Consider the following 20984-nt stretch of genomic DNA (forward strand, 5'->3'; position numbering starts at 1 on the left):
TAAACTGCACATTGGAGACTGGTCAAAAGCAATTTCAAACTTCTGTGGTAACCCTGTTACATAGGATTTTTGACAATAAAGTAAACTTGAACTTGAACTTGTTTAGCAAAGAACACAGCCTCTTCACTGGAACCAGAGGGCCAATACTCTCGCATTTGTGTGGTGACAAGGGTGCCCCAGCCGGTGCTAACCGGGTGGCCAGTTAAATACCACCAATACCCGAGCCATTTATCTCCAGTAGTGGGGTGACCATTACGAAACCCTTTCAAACTTTTCATAGGTAAAATAATAGAGGAAGATGTATTAGGAGCCACAGTAAGCATTAATGAGTTATTATAAGCCCAAGACAAAAGCCATGGTACGCAAGTTGGAACACGGACACGGCTTCTGGAACACAAACAACCTGATCAAAAGGGGATTTAGTGTCGCGCTTATGTCTAGCAATTTTTCCCCATGAGCCATATTGATTAGAATTGTTGGTATTTGCCTGAGAGAAGAATGTTCGAGGCTCATGGTACTCTATCCCTCCAAATAAAATAACCCCCGAAAAAAATACAATGGTAACACAAACCAACAAAAGCAACCAAAAACACATGGCAGACTTTGCACAGGCCACAGCCTGATGAAAGTACTCACTAAATGACTCTAATGCTCATGTTTTTTGATCTCCTCAGAGTCAACACCCTGAGCTTCGGGTTGGTGTCTTGGAAATTGGCTTCTGCTAGCTTTCGTGTCAACCCTGGATCTTGGCACCAGGATCAGGCACTATTACCAGACTTTGCTCACCTTCCGTACTTAGGTTGGGTCTGCAGAGATCACCTTTTTACAATGAGATAAATGAATCCACGTGTTGCGTTCGGCTATTTTCAAAGCATTAGGTGTCGTGAGTAGTACCAAAAAGGGACCTTCCCACTTGGGTGAATGCCAATTCTTCCTCTTGATACTCTTGATCAAAACCCAGTCTCCCGGTACCACTTTGGGGTCTTCCTGCGGAGAAATGGGTTCATCATCAGTGTTATTGGTTAGATTCTTTTGACGTTCCAACATTTTTCTCATGTAATCAGCTAACGTGGCTTCCTCGGGGATCTCCCATGTGTTCTTGAACTGAGGAAGCCTGTACGGTCTTCCAAACATAGTTTCATAGGGAGTTAGCCCTGTTGTACTTGTAATATTTATGTACATTTTGACCAGGTCTAAGCACTCAGTCCATGGTCGTTTGGTTTCTTCCATACATTTCTTTAATCTGTTTTTTATACTCGCGTTAGATCTCTCAACAAGGCCAGCTGATTGTGGCCTGTAGGAACAATGGTTCTTTAGATTTATGTGGAACATTCTCCCAATGTTATGCACTATTTGATTTACAAAAGGTGGACCATTGTCGCTGTAAATTGTTTCTGGAATACCGTATCTTGGAATGATGTCTTTGCATAAGGCTTTTGCCACTGTGAGCGCATCAGCATGTTTGGTAGGAAATGTTTCTACCCATTTAGAAAATGCGTCTATTATGACCAAACAATATTCTTTCCCTTCACATTTATGTCATTGGATATAATCCATATGTATTGTCTGAAACGGATACAACGGAGTCGGGAATTTCCCTCTCTGAGGTCTTAAATTGCCTTGTGGGTTATGTTTAGCACAGATCAAACACGCTCTGCAAAATTGTTGTGAAAAAGCTGCAAAGCCGTATGTTGTATAAATAGCTTCAACTTGTTTCACCATAACCCCCGTCGAGACATGGGTGACCCCATGACTCGAAATAGCAGCCCATTTGAACAAGTTACGAGGCAAGACAGGTTTGCCCAAAGGTCACACAAAAAGACCAACAGTGTTTTTAGTTGCACCCCGTTTTTCCCAAGAGAGCCGTTCCTGGGAGGGGCTCTGAGACTGCATGTCAAGCAACACATCAGGGGAGATGTGTGACATCGAATCATGAGCTGTGAGAGACGAGAGGACATGGAGCAGGCCCTCTGCAGTGGCCTTAGCGGATTTGTCAGCAAAAGCATTACCGAGAGAAACAGGATCAGAGCTTGCAATGTGAGCAGCACATTTGCAAACCGCTACCTTTAAAGGTAGCTGGACAGCATCCAAAAGCTGAGCTAGAAGTGTGGAATGGGTGACGGGCCTCCCCGTAGAAGTTATCATGCCACGGTTGCTCCACTGCTGAGCAAAAATGTGCACTGTAGCAAAAGCATACTGACTATCAGTACAGATGGTGACGGATTTGTTTGCAAACAATTTGCAGGCCTTAGTCAAAGCAATGAGCTCAGCGGCCTGTGCAGACATATTGGATGGCAGTTTAGCAGCCTCCAAAACCACGTCGGCAGTAACAATGGCATACCCAGTAAGGGTCACACCAGATTCATTTTTCTTAGAAGACCCATCAACAAAAAACACATGACCATCTGGCAGAGGCGTATCTTCCAAATCAGGCCGAGCCTTTGCAATTTGTTGGGCAGCATCGACACAATCATGGAATTCGCCGTCGTCAGGAAGGGGAATGAGAGTGGCAGGATTGAGTGTCGTGCACCTTTCAATGGTCAGATGCGGCTGAGACAGCAACGTAGCCATGCAAGAAAGATGACGCACAGGCGACAGAAAGGTCATATTAGTCTGTAGCAGAAGAGCTGAGACAGCATGAGGAACCTTCAGCGTCAAAGGATGAAACAACACAACACCAGCACTGCTCTCCACAGCCATGGAGGCCGCCACCACGGCCCTCACGCATGGAGGGAGAGCACATGCAACACTGTCCAGTTTAGAGGAATAAAAAGCAATAGGTCGCAACTTCGAGCCATGTGATTGGAGCAAAACGGAGGTCATGTAATGACCTTTGCAGTCAACAGTTTGGACAAATACCTTTTCATAGTTGGGCAAGGCTAGAGTGGAGCTGGATACCAAAGTCTGTTTGATCAAAACAAAAGCATCCTCAGCTTCAGGAGTCCATTTTAAGTGAGTGGACATTGAGATGTCTTCCACATACATCAATCTGGACAGAGGAGCAACAATTTGGGCATAATCCAGTATCCAGCTTCTACAATAACCTGTGAGACCCAAAAAAGACATCATTTGCTTCTTTGTTAGTGGCTTAGGAGCTTGTAAAATAGAGGCTTTTCTGCTCTTAACTATGGATCGACCTTGGGAACTTAGATTGTGGCCTAGATACTTAATTTCAGTGGACCACAGTTGAAGCTTGTTCTTGCTGACCATGTGGCCTTCACTTGCCAAGTGATGCAGCATTGCAAGTGTGTCTTTCTGGCAAGAGGCAAAATCAGGAGATGCTATCAAAATGTCATCAACATAGAGCAAGATTTGACTTCCCATTGGCGGGACAAATTTAGCCATGCTGGCCGCCATCACCTGTGAGTAAATTGTCGGGCTTTCACAATACCCTTGTGGTAACCTCGTAAAGGTGTACCTTGAGCCAGCATATGTAAATGCAAACCAAAACTGACTTTCTTCTGCAATAGGGACAGAGAAAAAAGCATTGCTAATGTCAATCACTGTGAAGAATTTCGCATCAGGTGTCAACGAATTCAACAAGGTATGCGGGTCAGGGACACAAGGTGCTCTCTGAATAACAGCATGGTTTACAGCTTGCAAGTCTTGCACCATTCTCCACCCCACAGAAGGGGGTGCCTTCTTCACAGGGAAAATTGGAGTATTGCAAGGAGAATCCGGGCAAGGAACAATGACACCCGCTTTTAATAAATCAGAAATAACAGGTGCTGTAAGGCATCAGATTTTAATTTGCATGTAGAGCATTTTTGAGTTGTTGGTCATAAACATCAGTTCCATGCTCTAAGCCACTATTGGCTTTGAACACTCTTTCGAGTCTGTGTCTAAAGTCTTCAAACAACTCATCTTCCTTTTGTTTGGTTCGGCCAATGTCGGTGTAATTTGCTCTACGTTCGAATTTTATTTTTATCCTGCCCAATAGTTGATCAATTTCTGCCTGTAATGGCACCCCGTTACATTCCAATGGACGGCCCCGGGAATCAAAAGGATCCCAGGTGCCTTTAACGCTTGCCCAATGTTTGGTTAAGGATGCCATGAAAACCTGCTGTACTTCATCGCCTCTCAAATTATACGAAGCAATGAGTTGTTTCATGTCGGTACAGTATTGATCAACGTCTTCAGTGGGCAACGCTATACCCTCAATTGCTGATTTTATATCAGCGTTGGTCCATGTTCTGTACACTAAAATTGTGGGTCCTCCATCATCATGAGGATTTGCCACTTCAATCATCGGGTATGCGTCAGCCGAAGGACCCAACTTAGCACGGCTCCGCGTCAACATACCACGAGCACGGCTCCGCGCCAACACACCACGAGCAGAAGCACTATACTCAGGAGGATGATCTGTGCTTGGCAATTTGGGGTACAGAGACGGAAAAATTGGTTCGCTTTGGCGTGCTGCAATCTCCGTCTTTATAATTTGATCATTTTTTTCATCCTCATTCATCGCATTGTCAGCTTCGGCCTTCAAGCGAGCCCGCGCTGACACTGTCTCATCATCCTCCTGCCTGTGCAACAGCAAGTTCTTTTTTATCTTTTCTTCGTCTTCCTTATCTCTCAATTTTTCTCTTATCTGCCCACATTTTCTCTTTTCAGCTTCCAATTCCCATTGTACTATTAGATGATACCCGTCTTTATTCTTCTTTACACCACATTTAGCATCAATTGATTGCTTTAGGTTATTCAACGACTTCGTTTTCAGCTGACCATCAAATTTGTAATCGGTTATCCATTTGTCAAGATATCTTACATTTTCGGGGTCGACTTCTTCCATCAATTTCCAATCTTTGCATTTTAATTAATGTCGGGGTAGCGGTTTTTGTTTGCTACTTGCTGTCCCCATGGTTTATTTCCTAAATTTCGGAGTTGGCAATTCGAATGGCACCTACAGTGTCCTAAAGCCAATTTAATTCACAGGACAGTGGTAAAATATTCAATGAGTGGTAAGTCTCCTTTCCTCTGCTCTCATAAAACCACTGTTTACATAAAGGAGAGCTCAAATAAGATCACTCTGTCAAACCATACACACACACACACACACACAATGCGCATTCTTATCGTCTCACAGGCAAGCAGGGGAGCCCGCCCTCCCGTGGATTTTAACAAACTCTTTAACCTTCCTATTGTGTAAGGAAAACTTATTTTTACCTTTTTCTCAAAGTAGATATAAAACCTATCTTTTCATGGATAAAGAAGCCAAACCAGTTAAACAAGGGTTGAGGAAAAACCACCACAGATGGCAGCAGAAAACTAACACATTAGGAAGGTTAATTAGGAGGCCCCACGACACCTCAGCGGGATTTAACTGCTCCAAATACCTGTACTTCTTTAGAAAACAGAGGAGTCCGCCCTCCCGTGGAATTTAACTGACGTTTACGTCAGGGGACTCCATCATCCCATACAGAATTTAACTGTTTCTAAATGCACTTGATAGGGTCTAGAATTGTCAAGGTTTCAAGTGACCTCTTGCCACTGCACTTTCATACCTTTTAACAGAATCAACATTCATACTCACAGTCTGCTGGGCCTTCCCCTCGGATGATCTCGTCAACCACTCCGGTGTCCAACCGACTGATCAAGACAGCCCCGTGAAAAGGGTTTCTCTATCTATATGCCTTGGCCAAGGACTTGTCCTGCGTCGAAAAGTCGGCCGGAACCCCGAAATAGGTCTATTGAGACCCCGGAACGAGCCCCCAAAAATCTGTTAGGTTCAAAATCAGAAAAAAGATCAGCAGACAAAACCAGTGAGGCAGAATGTTGAGTCTTTTCTCGCGAGGAGTGCATTCAGACTTACAGCAGTCCCGAAATACACTAAAGGTCTGATTGCACTCCTCACTCTTTTATTTAGAAATGCCCTACCCACAATGTGAGACTAGCCCCTGAGGTGGGGGGAAGCGTGGGCTTTGTCTCATGAGAAAAGAAACGAGATTCAAAAAGAAGTCATAGACAAGATGTCATGAGAATCGAAAAGAGTGCAAGGACAAAATGCTATGTGAAATAAGAAGTCACAGAGAAGACACCATGAGAAAAGAGTGCAAGGACAAAATGCCATGTGCAGACATCAACAAAATAGTTTGAGCTATCAACAGCTTTCTTGGATTCCCAGAGATGTAGAAGGTCAGGAAGCTCCAGACAGTATCGTATGACTTGTTGTGGTCTGGTGGACGTCTGCAAGGTGAAACAGCAAGCATTCTGTGCAATAATTTTATTAATAAGTACTCATTAGGGAACGCATGATAACATATATATACAATTTATCTAACATTTTCCTCTCTTTTTTTTTAAACACTCGGCACTCAGTGTCCACCTTTCTTTTCCTCGGGCCACTCATTTTAGTGGAAGGATTCCAGGGGAAGGTTTGTGGGTGGCATTAACGTAAAACTGTATCTGAAAGCTCAGCGCGCGAATTACGAGAATGCTGACGTCACAGCCAACACTTGAAATTCGGCACTGATGGAAATAGAGCGCAGAGTGCGCCGGGTCCGTACTACTTAGTACGTACACGCACTCGTGAGTGTGCACCGAGCTTTCTGACACGGCTTCCGGGAGTAAATGCGCGGGCGGGCACTTCCCCATCTATTGGGGAAACACCAATTGCAGGGAAAATGACCCCAAAAAAGTTCAATAATACAATTTATTCAGGTTTGGTGGGCCGGATTAAACCGCCCCGTGGCCCGGATGTGGCCCGCGGGCCGTAGTTTGCCCATGTCTGGCCTATACCCTTTTGCCAATTTGCCTGTATGCCCCTATGAGTCACTGTGCCTGTTACGTTTTTGCCAATAATTCAGTAAAGCAATCAAAACTGAACCACGTCTTCCCTCCTGTGTTCTGACCGACACCCGGGGGCGAAAAGAGCAAAACCATCCGAGCCAACCCCCTACAGTCTTCAGGCTCCCCAACAATAGCGGTAGCAGTTTGCATTATTTTATTGCAATGTTTTTCTTTATTCCGATTTGTTTCAAGACTACAGTTACAGTTAGACTTCACTTTGATGGTTAATGCAGTTATTGCAATTTTGTTGTTTTATCACAGTAGATTGGTTTATTTACATTATTTTACTCGTTCTTTTATCACAGACAAATTATTTACCGTAATTTCCGGACTATAAGCCGCGACTTTTTTCCAAAAATTTGAATCTGATTGCACTTTAGTTTACATATTTAAATGTTCAGCTATTAAGATGTGATAGACAGTTTTTGCATGATTTGAATGAGGCAAAATAACATGCTTTTTCTCTCTCGAATATATTGTTATAATCATTTGTTTCAGATGTAATAATTTTCTGTAGAAAAATTTAATTTGGTGTTCAAAAAGTCTTTCAAGCTTGAGTCTTGAAAAAGAGGGAGTCGTCTTATAATCAAGGTTGTCTTATATTCGGGCCAATACAGTACTTTATGAGCCGACTCCACAGACCGCTGATGACAAATGACTGCTTTTCATTTGCACCCAGAGTAACCTTTTTCTTAATGCCTTACGAGATATTTTTGCTCTGACATACCAGCACAAATATGGCAAAAAACAGAGTACCCGCGAATTCTTAAAAACTCTTTGATGTATTGAATTTGTTAAAAACTAAAAGTTTTGAATTTTGATGTATTGGTCTTAAATTTTGTGTTGTATCCAATAGGGTAAAACGGTACATGGCAAAATATTGAGCCGTTCGGTTCGCCCTGCACAGGATAATACGCCCTAATGGACTGCAGGATTTAGGTGCGTACTTCATTGTACACGGATGAATTTACAGACCACCGTGTATGTGAATGTGGCCCCTCTCCGCAAGGTCAAGTCCAATCGCTGTTGTGTCTGAGCGCCTTTGTGACTGGGTCTATGAAGCCATAGTTGCTAGCGTGTATTATGTTTTACTTTGGGCTTCTTGTTTAGGAGATTGCTTGTAAATGTTCAAGGTTCAAGGTTTATTACTACCCTAACGTTAGATTTTGTTACAGACATGGGGTTCAGTCCCCGGAAAAAACAGTACAGTGTAGCCTCGATTTTCGAACACAATCCGTTCCAGAAGGCTGTTTTAGAAGTGAATCGTTCGAATTCCGAATCATATTTTCCCATTTCAAATAATGGAACAAAAATTAATCTGTTCCAAAAAAAAAAAAAAAAACGCCTTTTTTAAGCGTTTTTTCATTTGCGCATTTTTGTCCAATCGCGCAACTGCAGCGCACTGCCGAACGCGCAAACGTAGCCCGTCGCTGACCGCGTAACTGCACCACGCTGGTCGCATTATTGTGACAGAGCCGTCGCTGAAATTTAGAAAATATTTTTAAAGTCCTAATGTACTTTCCAAAATTTAAATGGACCTCAGTGCGCAGGGAGCTTAATGTGGTCAGATCGCGCAACCGCAGCGCGCCGGGCGCTCAGTGTCGCATTGCTTTAGGAGCGTCTTTGTGTTTTAGGATGGCTTTATTGCTCCCACTTGCTTCCTTAGGAGGCACGATTAGAGTTGATGCAATCCTCAGAGTAACGAGAATGTAATAACGAACGGAGTCAGTTGGCATGCGGGTCCTCTCGGCTCATCTCGCAAGGTTCGACAACCGAATTTCATCCGACATCTGAAGCAAAAAAAATCTCAAATTTTTTTTTCGAATACCGATTTGTTCGAGAACCGGGACGTTCGAAAACTGTACTATCATTAAAACATAGATTCACACACTTAGACGCTCGTAAACCTACAATAGCAAAAACAAAAGTGTTTCAATGTCCGACTTATACTCAGGAGCGACTTGTATGTGTAATTGTTCACAAATCTTTACTTGATCATTAACACATTACTGACTTACTAGCATAGTTGATCACTTCACATGTTATTTTCTCTTTAAACTGCATGAGGGCGCACTATGGCTGTGGAATAATTGGAGCCTCACTGACATTGCGTTCCATTCACTGACTTCCGGAGCCAGGAGATTTTATGAGTTGGAGTGACACAGATGGTTCGATAAACTTATTTATGTTATAGTCATTTGATATAGAGTTTATTTAGAGTAGCAACGTCTATGTTGTTAGACTTCGGTAGTTTCCTATTGTCTAGCAAGGCCGTGAAGGCAGCAGGGGGGGTGGGGGGACGAGAAGAGCGATTCAGGGCGCTTGCTAGGAGCACACACACACGAGGGACGTGTGGTCAGAGAAGGCCTACGCCTCCCCTGCCATCATGAAAAGGGGAAAAACAAATTATTATAGTCATTTTCCTTTTAATTTCAATAATTTGCATGATTTGAATGAGGCAAAATAACTAGCTTTTTCTCTCAAATATATTGTTATAATCATTTGTTTCAGATGTACTGTAATTATTTTCCATAGAAAAATTTAATTTGGTGTTCAAAAGTATTTTTTCAAACTTGAGTCTTGAAAAAGAGGGGGTCGTCTTATAATCAGGGTCGTCTTATATTCGGGCCAATGCGGTATTTATTTATCAATGGCGGCGGAGGTACGTACTCTACGGGTGACATTGTGACTTGTTTTTTTGCCCCGATCTACGTAAAACGTAAAGTCCTCTCATTGGTTCATCGGGTCTTCATATTATGCCTGTATATTAGGGCAACCACACAAAACAACTTTACAGATTTTGGAATTCGGTCCACACAAAAGGCGCACCTTATTAAAAGGTGCACCTTAGTTTCTTGAGAAAAAATAAAAGCTTTTAAGTGTGCCATATGGTGCGGAAAATACGGTACATATCCTGCACTTTCTAAAAAGCAGCCAATGGTCTACCATATTTTTGCAAAAACATGTTGGCTACTTTGCCTCTGTTTACATTTTATTACAGTATTTTCTGTTCTAGAAGGCGCACTGGATTATAAAGTGCACCTTCATTGAATTTTTTATTTCAGAAATTATTTCATAGAGCACACCGGATTAAAAGGCTCATAGAATTGAAGCTACTGCATCAAACTGGGGTTGAGTAGGGTTGCGTTCTGCATCCACTAGATGGAACTGTGCTTAAGGGAATATCAACCCAGTACATGAGGTAAAGCCCAACTCCCATTCCGTATGAAAGTGATACGGTTTGACTTCTTACTTGGTCCAGCAACCCCACTCATTTTTGCTGGTCATAAACTTTCTTTAGTTTAAAAGACAAAAGTGAGTACGCTCATTGATGCGTAATTAAAATGCGTTGAATTAGCTTGTTAGCTTTGGTGCCGGGCTTGTATATGCGCAGCCAAACGTGCTGCGGTGAGGGTGGGGGCGGTTCACTGTGATTGCCTCCCGACAGGCTTACCTGTATGTCAATCAAGCGATGGGATGAAAGTGATACAGTTTGGCTTCTTACTTGGTGCAGCAATGCCACTCATTTTTGATGGTCATAAACTTTCTTTAGTTTAAAAGAAAAAAGTGAGTCTGTGCGTTGACGTGTAATGCGTTGATTAGCTTGTTAGCTTTGGTGCCAGGCTTGTGTATGCGCAGCCAAAAGTGTTGCGAAGAGGAGGGGCCGGTTCACTGCAATTGCCTCCCGACAGGCTTACTTGTATGTCAATCAAGCGATGGGATGAAAGTGATACGATTTGGCTTCTTACTTGGTCCAGCAACCCCACTCATTTTTGCCGGACATACAGGACTGTCTCAGAAAGTTAGAATATTGTGATAAAGTTCTTTATTTTCTGTAATGCAATTAAATAAACAAAAATGTCATACATTCTGGATTCATTACAAATGAACTGAAATATTGCAAGCTTTTTATTATTTTAATATTGTTGATTATGGCATACAGCTTAAGAAAACTCAAATATCCTATCTCAAAATATTAGAATATCATGAAAAAGTAAACTAGTAGGGTATTCAACTAATCACTTGAATCGTCTAATTAACTCGAAACATCTGCAAGGGTTTCCTGAGCCTTGAAAAACACAGCTTGGTTCAGTAAACTAAATCACAAGTATGGGGAAGACTGCTGATCTGACTGCTGTCCAGAGGACCATCATTGACACCCTCCATTAGGAGGGTAAGGCACAAAAAGAAATTTCTCAAAGAGCAAGCTGTTTCAAAGCACATCCACAAAAAGTCTGTTGAAAGGGGGAAATGTGGCAGGAAACGCTGCACAACCAAGAGATATGACTGCAGCCTTAACAGCATTGTGAAGAAGAGTCGTTTCCAGAATTTGGGGGAGCTTCAAAGAAGTTGGACTGAACCTGGAGTCCAGGTATCAAAAGCCACTGCTCAGACGTGTCCGGGAAATGGCCTACGATAGCTGTATTCCCATGGTCAAGCCACTTCTGAAGCCTCTGACTTGAGCTATGGAAAAGAAGCACTGGACAGTTGCAGAGTGGTCCAAAGTGCTCTTTTCACATGAAAGCAAGTTTGGTATTTCATTTGGAAGTCAAGGCGCCAGAGTCTGGAGAAAGACTGGAGAGGAGCAAAATCCAAGTTGCTTGAAATCCAGTGTGAAGTTCCCACAGTCAGCGATGGTTTGGGGACCCATGTCAGCTGCTGGTGTTGGTCCACTGTGTTTCATCAAGTCCACAGTAAATGCAGCTGTGTACCAAGAGATTTTAGAGCACTACATGCTTCCGTCTGCTGAAAAGCTTTATGGAGATGATGATTTCATTTTTCAGCATGATCTGGCACCTGCCCACAATGCCAAAACCACCAGTAAATGGTGTACTGACCATGGCATTACTGTCCTCGATTGGCCTGCCAATTCCCCTGTCCTGAACCCCATAGATCAGGGGTGGGCAATTAATTTTTACAAGGGGCCACATGAAAAACCTGAGTTGTGTCAGAGGGCCACACCTACGATAACTTAAACCTGCTCAATTTTCTTCCATTGTAAAATGCACAAAATTATTTTAAATAGCTGGTACTGGTAATTAGAAGAATACAATAATTCAGTTTATTATTGTATTTACATTAAGCTATGTGAAATTGTGGTGTATAGGTCAAATATAAAAACAATCATTAATCAGTACAATTTATTAACTTCTTTAACTTTTCCTCAAATGACAAAGCCGCTGCATCTCTGGGTGTGAAGTTTGATAAAAGTCCTTGTTGGGCTTGCAGTTTTGCTAGCAATGCATCAGCCTCTGTTGCGCGCTGTTTATCAGACAGATGTATTTTTTCTCATGCTTGGTCGTGTAGTGATGACTCAAATTCTATTCTTTAAACACAGCGACCTGTGTACCACAAATCAGGCACACGGCTTTACATTTCATTTCTGTAAAGAAATACTTGGCAGTCCATGTCTTGTTGAAAACACGGCACTCCTTGTCAACTTTTCTCTTCTGAGGGTCAGCACACATTTCGAGGGCAGCATTACTTCGCACTGTTCACCTTCACGCACAGCTCACATACACATACGCTACACGGAAGTGCGACGCCTTTCAAAATAAAAGCAAAACAGTTGTATTGCACGCACGACACTGATTTTTTATTTTTTTTAAATTAAGTTGTAATCAAATATAATTTACGATTGGCCTCATGCGGGCCGGACAGGGACGCACAAAGGGTCGGATGTGGCCCGCGGGCTGTATTTTGCCCAGGTCTGCCATAGATAATTTGTGGGGTATTGTGAAGAAGAAGCTGAAAGACACCAGACCTAACAATGCAAATGAGCTAAAAGCAGCTATTGAAGCATCTTGGGCATCCATAACACCTCCGCAATGCCACAGGCTGACTGCCTCCATGCCATGCCGCTTCGGTTCACTGTGATTGCCTCCCGATAGGCTTACCTGTATGTCAATCAAGCGATGGGATGAAAGTGATACGGTTTGGCTTCTTACTTGGTCCAGCAACCCCACTCATTTTTGCTGGTCATAAACTTTCTTTAGTTTAAAAGAAAAAAGTGAGTACCGTATTTTTTGGACTAAAAGTCGCTCCGGAATATAGTTCGCATTAGCCATAAAATGCACAATAACGTGGGAAAAACACATATATGTCGCTCCGGAGTCGAGTCGCATTTTGGGGGAAATGAATTCGACAAAATCCAACACTAAGAACAGACATGAACGAGCAACAACAGGCTAAACGATAGGTATGCTAACGTGACAAACACAAACAAAGAACTGAGAACGGGCCTGATGTAACATTCAGAGTTTTAACTCTTACATAAATACCACATTTATAAAACCATCTGTGTCACTCCAATTCATTAAATCCATCGATCGTCCTTTGTCAACAATGGGTGCGCGCCGTTGACGGCTCTTGAACTTCAAAATATTCCACAGGCTCATATAACGATATATAAATTATACATCAAATAAGTATTATATAAGCAATAATATCAAACCATCTGTGTCACTCCAAATCATTAAATCATCGATCAAATTCCTCGTCCTTTGTCAACAACGCCGCGCGTGCGCCCTGACGTCAGCCTCGTTGTTATTCCACAGATCTAGTAATATAACTATATTATAGCGTTAACAAAGTACAAGGAAAGACGTGGGTTTGGTAAACGTCTCTTTATTTAACAAAACAAGAGTTCAACGAGCCAACAAGTACTGAACTGTAACGATAAAAACATATACAAGTTGTTATTCGAAATAAAATATATAAAATAACTAACATAAATAGTTCACCACCACACGGCCCCAAGCACCGGCGTCGACTTCCAGGTGTGTGGCGGCGTGGACTTTTGTTTCGTTTCATTTTCGTTTCATTTACAAATAATGTTATTTTGGTCTTACCGCTGCCACATTTTCTGGAGTTCTGGCGGTGCGAGGTCGGCCGGTTGATTTTCGTATCATTGCTGATCCACTGGCTCTGAATTAATAACCCATAACAAGATCGTGTTTCGAGCAAGTACGGGATCATGTCTACCAAGTCTGAAGCGCAAGCGGAACGCTCATTGTGTTGCAGTTATAGATCCGTTCTTGATAAATGTTTCCACAATGAAAGCGCGACGCTCACCTGTCCAATTCATGTTAGCAACTGAAACAAAACGAAATAACATTACTCGAAAATGAAACGAAAATGGAAATGAAACAAAACAAAACAAAGTGGCATTATATGTACTTTTCGAAAATAAAAAAAAATACTTTTTTGTTTTTAATTTATTTGCATTTTATTAAACCTGCAAATATGTCAGATCATTTTGCCAGACCCTGTATAAGATACTCTGCATTATAAGGCGCAAGCAGTCATAATCTTCATTCATTCATCTTCTGAATTGCTTTATCCTCACAAGGGTCGCGGGAGTGCTGGAGCCTATTCTAGCTGTCTTTGGGCGATAAGCGGGGTACACTCAGGGGGGGGGGGATTCATTTAGGGAGGCTATGCCAAAGAGGAAACACAATATGCACCAAGTGGCTCTCCGATGATTCAAATGTAAAGTGCCCTGAGAGGGTCCGACTAAATGACTAACTGGTAAAAAAGTCATTCAATATTAGTTAAAAAAATTAGTGGATTTACACAGTTATTGCTTTAACATTGCACATTGCGCACCCTCAAGGACACCCCCACAGTCCATGAAATGGACTTGTTATGCCAGTTTGCAGGGGAAAAAGGTTGGGGGCCTCTGCTCCATCCAAGTTCCATTTGTTTTTTATAATCCTTGATAAGTTGCCATAATGTGAAGTGTTTCCATTTTTGTGAGATGTACCTCATTGTGTTTTTATTCCTATTTCAGGGAAGGAGGTTTTCCTACTAATGATGGCCTTGAATTCCTTAGCCACACCTGAAGAAAAATTGGCTGCTTTGTGCAAAAAATATGCAGATCTGGTAAGATTGCCGCAAGTGTTCGTCTGGATTTCTCATTTTGAGGTCTTGATTGGTAAAGGGAGCAAATATTGTCACATTATGGAAATATTTGGTGTTCCTCTATTTTGTGTCTCGTCTTTCCCAAAATAATCCATGTTGGGAAATGACCTGAGTTTTTGTTGATGAAGTACAATGAACGCTCGTTTTTCGTGGGGGTTACATTCCAAAAAGATGTCATCTTTATTTATCCATCCATCCATCCATCTTCTTCCGCTTATCCAGGGTCGGGTCGCGGGGGCAGCAGCTTTAGGAGGGACTCCCAGACTTCCCTCTCCCCAGCCACTTCATCCAGCTCATCCCGGGGGATCCCAAGGCGTTCGCAGGCCAGCTGAGAGACATAGTCTCTCCAGAGCGTCCTGGGTCGTCCCCGGGGTCTCCTACCGGTGGGACATGCCCGGAACACCTCCCCAGGGAGGCGTCCAGGAGGCATCCTGATAAGATGCCCGAGCCACCTCATCTGGCTCCTCTCAACGTGGAGGAGTAGCAACTCTACTCCGAGTCTCTCCCGGATGACCGAGCTTCTCACCCTATCTCTAAGGGAGACCCCGGACATCCTGCGGAGAAAACACATTTCGGCCGCTTGTATCCGAGATCTCGTTCTTTCGGTCACGACCCATAGCTCGTGACCATAGGTGAGGGTAGGAGCGTAAATCGACCGGTAAATTGAGAGCTTTGCCTTTTGGCTCAGCTCTCTCTTCACCACAACGGACCGGTACAGGGTCCGCATTACTGCCGACGCTGCACCGATCCGCCTGTCGATCTCACGCTCCATCCTCCCGTCACTCGTAAACAAGACTCCAAGATACTTGAACTCCTCCACTTGGGGCAGGATCTCATCCCTGATCCGGAGACGGCATTCCACCCTTTTCCGATCGAGGACCATGGACTCGGATTTGGAGGTGCTGACCCTCATCCCGACCGCTTCACACTCGGCTACGAACAGTTCCAGCGAGAGCTGGAGATCACGGCCTGAAGAAGCCAACAGCACCACGTCATCTGCAAAAAGCAGAGACGCGATGCTGAGGTCCCCAAACCGGACCCCCTCAACGCCTCGGCTGCGCCTAGAAATTCTGTCCATAAAAATTATGAACAAAATCGGTGACAAAGGGCAGCCTTGACGGAGTCCAACCCTCACTGGGAACGAATCCGACTTACTGCCGGAAATGCGGACCAGACTCTGGCATCGGTGATACAGGGACCGAACCGCCCTTATCAGTTGGCTCGGCACCCCGTACTCCCGAAGCACCCTCCACAGAACCTCCCGAGGGACACGGTCGAACGCCTTCTCCAAGTCCACAAAACACATGTGGACTGGTTGGGCGATTTCCCATGCACCCTCGAGGATCCTGCCGAGGGTGTAGAGCCGGTCCACTGTTCCACGGCCAGAACGAAAGCCACGCTGCTCCTACTGAATCCGAGGTTCGACCTCCCGACAGACCCTCCTCTCCAGCACCCCTTACCAGGGAGGCTGAGGAGTGTGATTCCCCTGTAATTGGAACACACCCTCCGGGCCCCTTCTTAAAGAGGGGAACCACCACTCCAGTCTGCCAATCCAGAGGCACTGTCCCCGATGTCCACGCAACGTTGTAGAGGCGTGTCAGCCATGACAGCCCCACAACATCCAGAGCCTTTAAGAACTCCGGGCGGATCTCATCCACCCCCGGGGCCTTGCCACCGAGGAGTTTTTTAACTACCTCAATGACTTCGACCTCAGAGATTGGAGAATCCGCCTCAGAGTCTCCAGGCCCTGCTTCCTCAATAGAAGGTATGTAGGTAGAATTAAGGAGGTCTTCGAAGTATTCTCCCCACCGACTCACGACGTCCCGAGTCGAGGTCAGCAGCACGCCATCCCCACTGTAAACAGTGTTGACGTTGCACTGCTTCCCCCTCCTGAGACGCCGGATGGTGGACCAGAATTTCCTTGAAGCCATCCGAAAGTCATTTTCCATGGCTTCACCAAACTCCTCCCATGCCCGGGTTTTTGCCTCAGCAACCGCCGAAGCTGCGTTCCGCTTGGCCATCCGGTACCTGTCAGCTGCCTCCGGAGTCCCGCAGGCCAAAACGGCCCGATAGGACTCCTTCTTCAGCTTGACGCCGGTGTCCACCAGCGGGTTCGGGGATTGCCGCCACGACAGGCACCAACGACCTTACGGCCACAGCTCCGGTCGGCCGCCTCAACAATAGAGGCACGGAACATGGTCCACTCAAACTCAATGTCCCCCGCCTCCCCCGGGACGTGGGAAAAGCTCTGCCGGAGGTGGGAGTTGAAGCTCTTCCTGACAGGAGATTCTGCCAGACGTTCCCAGCAGACCCTCACAGAGCGTTTGGGTCTGCCAGGTCGGACCGGCATCTTCCCCCACCATCGGAGCCAACCCACCACCAGGTGGTGATCAGTTGACAGCTCCGCCTCTCTCTTCACCCGAGTGTCCAAAACATGCGGCCGCAAATCCAATGACACGACTACAAAGTCGATCATCGAACTGCGGCCTAGGGTGTCCTGGTGCCAAGTGCACACATGGACACCCTTATGCTTGAACATGGTGTTCATTATTGAAAATCCGTGTCGAGCACAGAAGTCCAACAATAGAACACCGCTCGGGTTCAGATCGGGGGGGGGCGTTCCTCCCAATCACGCCCCTCCAGGTCTCACTGTCATTGCCCATGTGAGCATTGAAGTCACCCAGCAGAACGATGGAGTCCCCAGACGGAGCGCTCTTCAGCACTTCCTCCAGGCACCCCAAGAAGGGTGGGTACTCTGAGCTGCCGTTTGGTGCATAGACACAAACAACAGTCAGGACCCGTCCCCCCACCCGAAGGCGGAGGGAGGCTACCCTCTCGTTCACCGGGGTGAACCCCAATGTGCAGGCGCCCAGCCGGGGGGCAATAAGTATACCCACACCTGCTCGACGCCTCTCACCGTGGGCAACTCCAGAGTGGAAAAGAGTCCAGCCCCTCTCGAGAGGGCTTATACCGGAACCCAAACTGTGCGTGGAGGCTAGTCCGACTATATCTAAGCCAGGACACCCTAGGCTGCAGTTCGATGATCGACTTTGTAGTCGTGTCATTGGAGTTGCGGCCGCATGTTCTGGACACTCGGGTGAAGAGAGGGGTGGAGCTGTCAACTGATCACCACCTGGTGGTGGGTTGGCTCCGATGGTGGGGGAAGATGCCAGTCAGACCTGGCAGACCCAAACGCTCTGTGAGGGTCTGCTGGGAATGTCTGGCAGAATCCCCTGTCAGGAAGAGCTTCAACTCCCACCTCCGGCAGAGCTTTTCCCACGTCCCCGGGGAGGCGGGGGAAATTGAGTCCGAGTCCAAACCTTTTGCAAGGAGGGCCAGATTTGATAAAGTGAAGGGGTCCAGGGGCCAATAGTTTTTTCGGACATTTTTTAACTACAAAAATTTCATGCAAATACACACTGTTATAAAACAAATTTCATTGTCCCAATTGTCTTTATTATTTAAATGACAAAATAACCAAATATAAGCCACTCAGGCAGATGTGAACAACTCTAAAAACACATTCTGCTTTTCATTCATATCTGAAAAGTCAGATAACATTGAGCAAACTGTATGAAATAACTTAAATTTACATGAGTTTAAAATTATTTTTGCCTCATAAACATTTTAAACAGGAGTTATAAGTAATACAAAGTTTTCTGTTCATTTTAAAACTTAAAACAAGTGAATTTTGGTCCTGTCATTTACAATATCTTTCAGTAAGTAATAGTTTGTCACGTCTACAGGTTCATAACATCAACAGTATTAATTAACATGGCCACTTCGTATGATTTAATGTTAAGTAATATTTACTTGATTTAATTTTGACTCACAGCCCCACGTGAAGAATCACTGTTGTAATGCCAGTTCAGCTTAGAGCTGCTTCACTTTATCAGCGCGGTCACTCCCTGTTAGCTTGTCGTGTGTTAGCATGTTAGTCTGATAGTGTCTCTTTAGGTTGAAATCCTTAAACAAGGTAACCGTCTGTTTAGAAATTAAACAAACACAATTGCCTTGATTTTCATTGAAGAAATATTGTAATTCCCATTTCTCTTGAAAGCGACGGCCGTCAATGTCAATTTTCCTCGTTTTCTTTGCAGTCGCCATAGCAGAAATGATCAGAGAGGGGTGGTGCTTCCACCTTTTGGTAATAGGAGAAATTATAGTTTCAAGTTTCATGATTTTTTTTTTTTTATTCAGTTTGACAGTGCAGGCGGACCATAAATAATACATTATAAGACCGAAGCTGCGGGCCGTATGAAATCTGACCGGGGGCCGGATTTGGCTCGCGGCCGGAATTTGGACATGCCTGATTTAGGCTATACAGGGCTCCAGAGTGCGACCATTTTGGCTCCATATGCAACCAAAACTAACTAACTGAAACAAAAAAGAAAATAAATGCCACAAATCGAGGGAAAATGAAGAGAGGTTGAGGCAGTTTTTTTTTTTGACCAAGCACACTAATTCTTGAATCTTGAATCTTACCCAAATGTTACAACCAGCCCTACTTCTGAGAGTCCATCCAGCCAAAACACGAAGCACTCGATCGGTAAGATGTCAAGCCCCAGTCCATCGGAAACAGAGGAGGTAACCGAATCTGAAATAGAGCCCACTCAAATTAAAAAGGCCAAACTATATTCTTTAAGACAGGACTGGTTGAAAGAATTTCCCTCGCTGAGGTACAACAAAGAACGTAACGCCAATGCACTGCCTTTTACTGTCAGGGGTGTGGTCAGAGTATGGCTGTTATTTGTAAGCAGGTCAACAACGTTGCGATCAAGACGTTAAAAAAAGACAACACATCTGAAAACACACTGCATGCCATGACAGGTGTGTATAGAAAGTGACCCTGCTACAATACTTTGAAACATGATTTTAGGTCTCAAATCAGTGAAGTTCTTTAAACACAATCCGGTCCAAAAAAAACAGTCACTATCCGAAATGGTTGCTATCTGAAACAATGGTCCCCACAGGAAATAGTAAAAGAAATCAAAATAAAGAAAATAACAGGTATAATACAGTACAAATTGAGTCAAATCAGCATAAATACATTAAAGGAAGCATTTAAACATGACAAAACATTTAGTAAACAAAGGAAAACATACCATTTTGACAGCAATGTTAATGGTGTGCGTAAGTATATGGCGATGTGGGGGTTACTGCTTGGAGTGGGAACCAAGACAACCAAGACATTGTTAACTGGTGCACTTTTCTTAGCAAACTCTTTGGCCGTTATCCGAATTGTTAACTATCAGAGGCGTTATACTTCTCTGATGTAGATTCTAACAAACAATAAAATTAATATGTCCATTTCAGATGAATGTTCACAGTCAAAGGAGCAATCTGTTGGCACACTCATCATAAAGAGCTGGAATACCAGCTACAGTGCAGAGATGACACAAGTTGTTTGTTTGTTTGTTTGTTTGTTTGTTTGTTTGTTTGTTTGTTTGTTTGTTTGTTTGTTTGTTTGTTTGTTTGTTTGTCTGGGGAAAACTGTCACAAAGCCAGGCCAGCAGTCATTTATTTGATTGGCTTCACCTGGTGCACTGGTGTCATACATTCAAGATCGGACATTTTGCAATAGTTTCTCACACGCCATGTCACTCCACTGATAAGGCATGCGTGAGAGTCAGCCGAGACTCTTTTCTGTCCTAATGTAGTTCTGTGTGTAATACTACAAGAAAACCATTCACCGTGCCCTATAATTGCATAGTTTTTATAATGTTATTGTAATGTGTGGACTCTGTAATTGTGTACGGTGGCAGCAACTCTCCCGTAACTGCCCCACGAATATGTGTCACCGGCTTACATAGGCACACGGGCTGCCAAGTCCGCAGCTTTGAAGGTTTAATGGAGTAGTTTTATTAAATGTAGCTAAACGCAGCGCGAGCCAGCATCCTTTAATTTGGTGAGCTCTGTAGCTAGCATCCAAGTGTTTCATTCTCAAGACATAGCTAACCGACTCCCACCCAATTCAACCGTTTCACTAATGTAAAAATTTAGTAACTCTTGGTTTTAATTCTGGAGACTGGAAGGATGATGTTGCGCCGTTGAGGCAGTTTCCCCAGAAATTGCATTCTCGTTATAATTGTTATTGTACTATTTACTACCATTGTTTGTCTCAATCCTTGGAGAATGTATAGAATCACATACTGGAAAGTAAAAATTATTACGGTTTGTGTAGGACAGCCACATTGATATCACTCCTGACCTCATACTGTAGCAGAGTTGAGGTAACTTTTTATTTACCAAAAATGGAATACTGTAATACG

The 20984-nt window shown here is 44.0% G+C and overlaps 1 protein-coding gene and 1 long non-coding RNA gene across 5 annotated transcripts in view; one reads left to right on the forward strand and one right to left on the reverse strand.

Annotated features, from left to right (window-relative positions):
- Positions 1-20984, forward strand: part of txlng (taxilin gamma) — a 120559-nt gene that overhangs the window by 44108 nt on the left and 55467 nt on the right. For all 4 annotated transcript variants that reach the window (XM_049719164.1, XM_068650471.1, XM_049719166.1 and 1 more), the window contains one exon: positions 14582-14673. In XM_049719164.1, coding sequence (XP_049575121.1) covers positions 14582-14673 — 92 coding nt within the window. The remainder of the gene's footprint in view (positions 1-14581; positions 14674-20984) is intronic.
- On the reverse strand, positions 17988-20185 carry LOC125967805 (uncharacterized). Its single transcript, XR_007480901.2, has 3 exons — positions 19818-20185; positions 19198-19309; positions 17988-18853 (listed from the first exon to the last, which is right to left on the reverse strand). It is a non-coding gene; the product is annotated as an uncharacterized lncRNA (long non-coding RNA).

Source organism: Syngnathus scovelli, chromosome 4 (genome assembly GCF_024217435.2).
Source record: "Syngnathus scovelli strain Florida chromosome 4, RoL_Ssco_1.2, whole genome shotgun sequence".
Classification (NCBI taxonomy): Eukaryota; Metazoa; Chordata; class Actinopteri; order Syngnathiformes; family Syngnathidae; genus Syngnathus; species Syngnathus scovelli.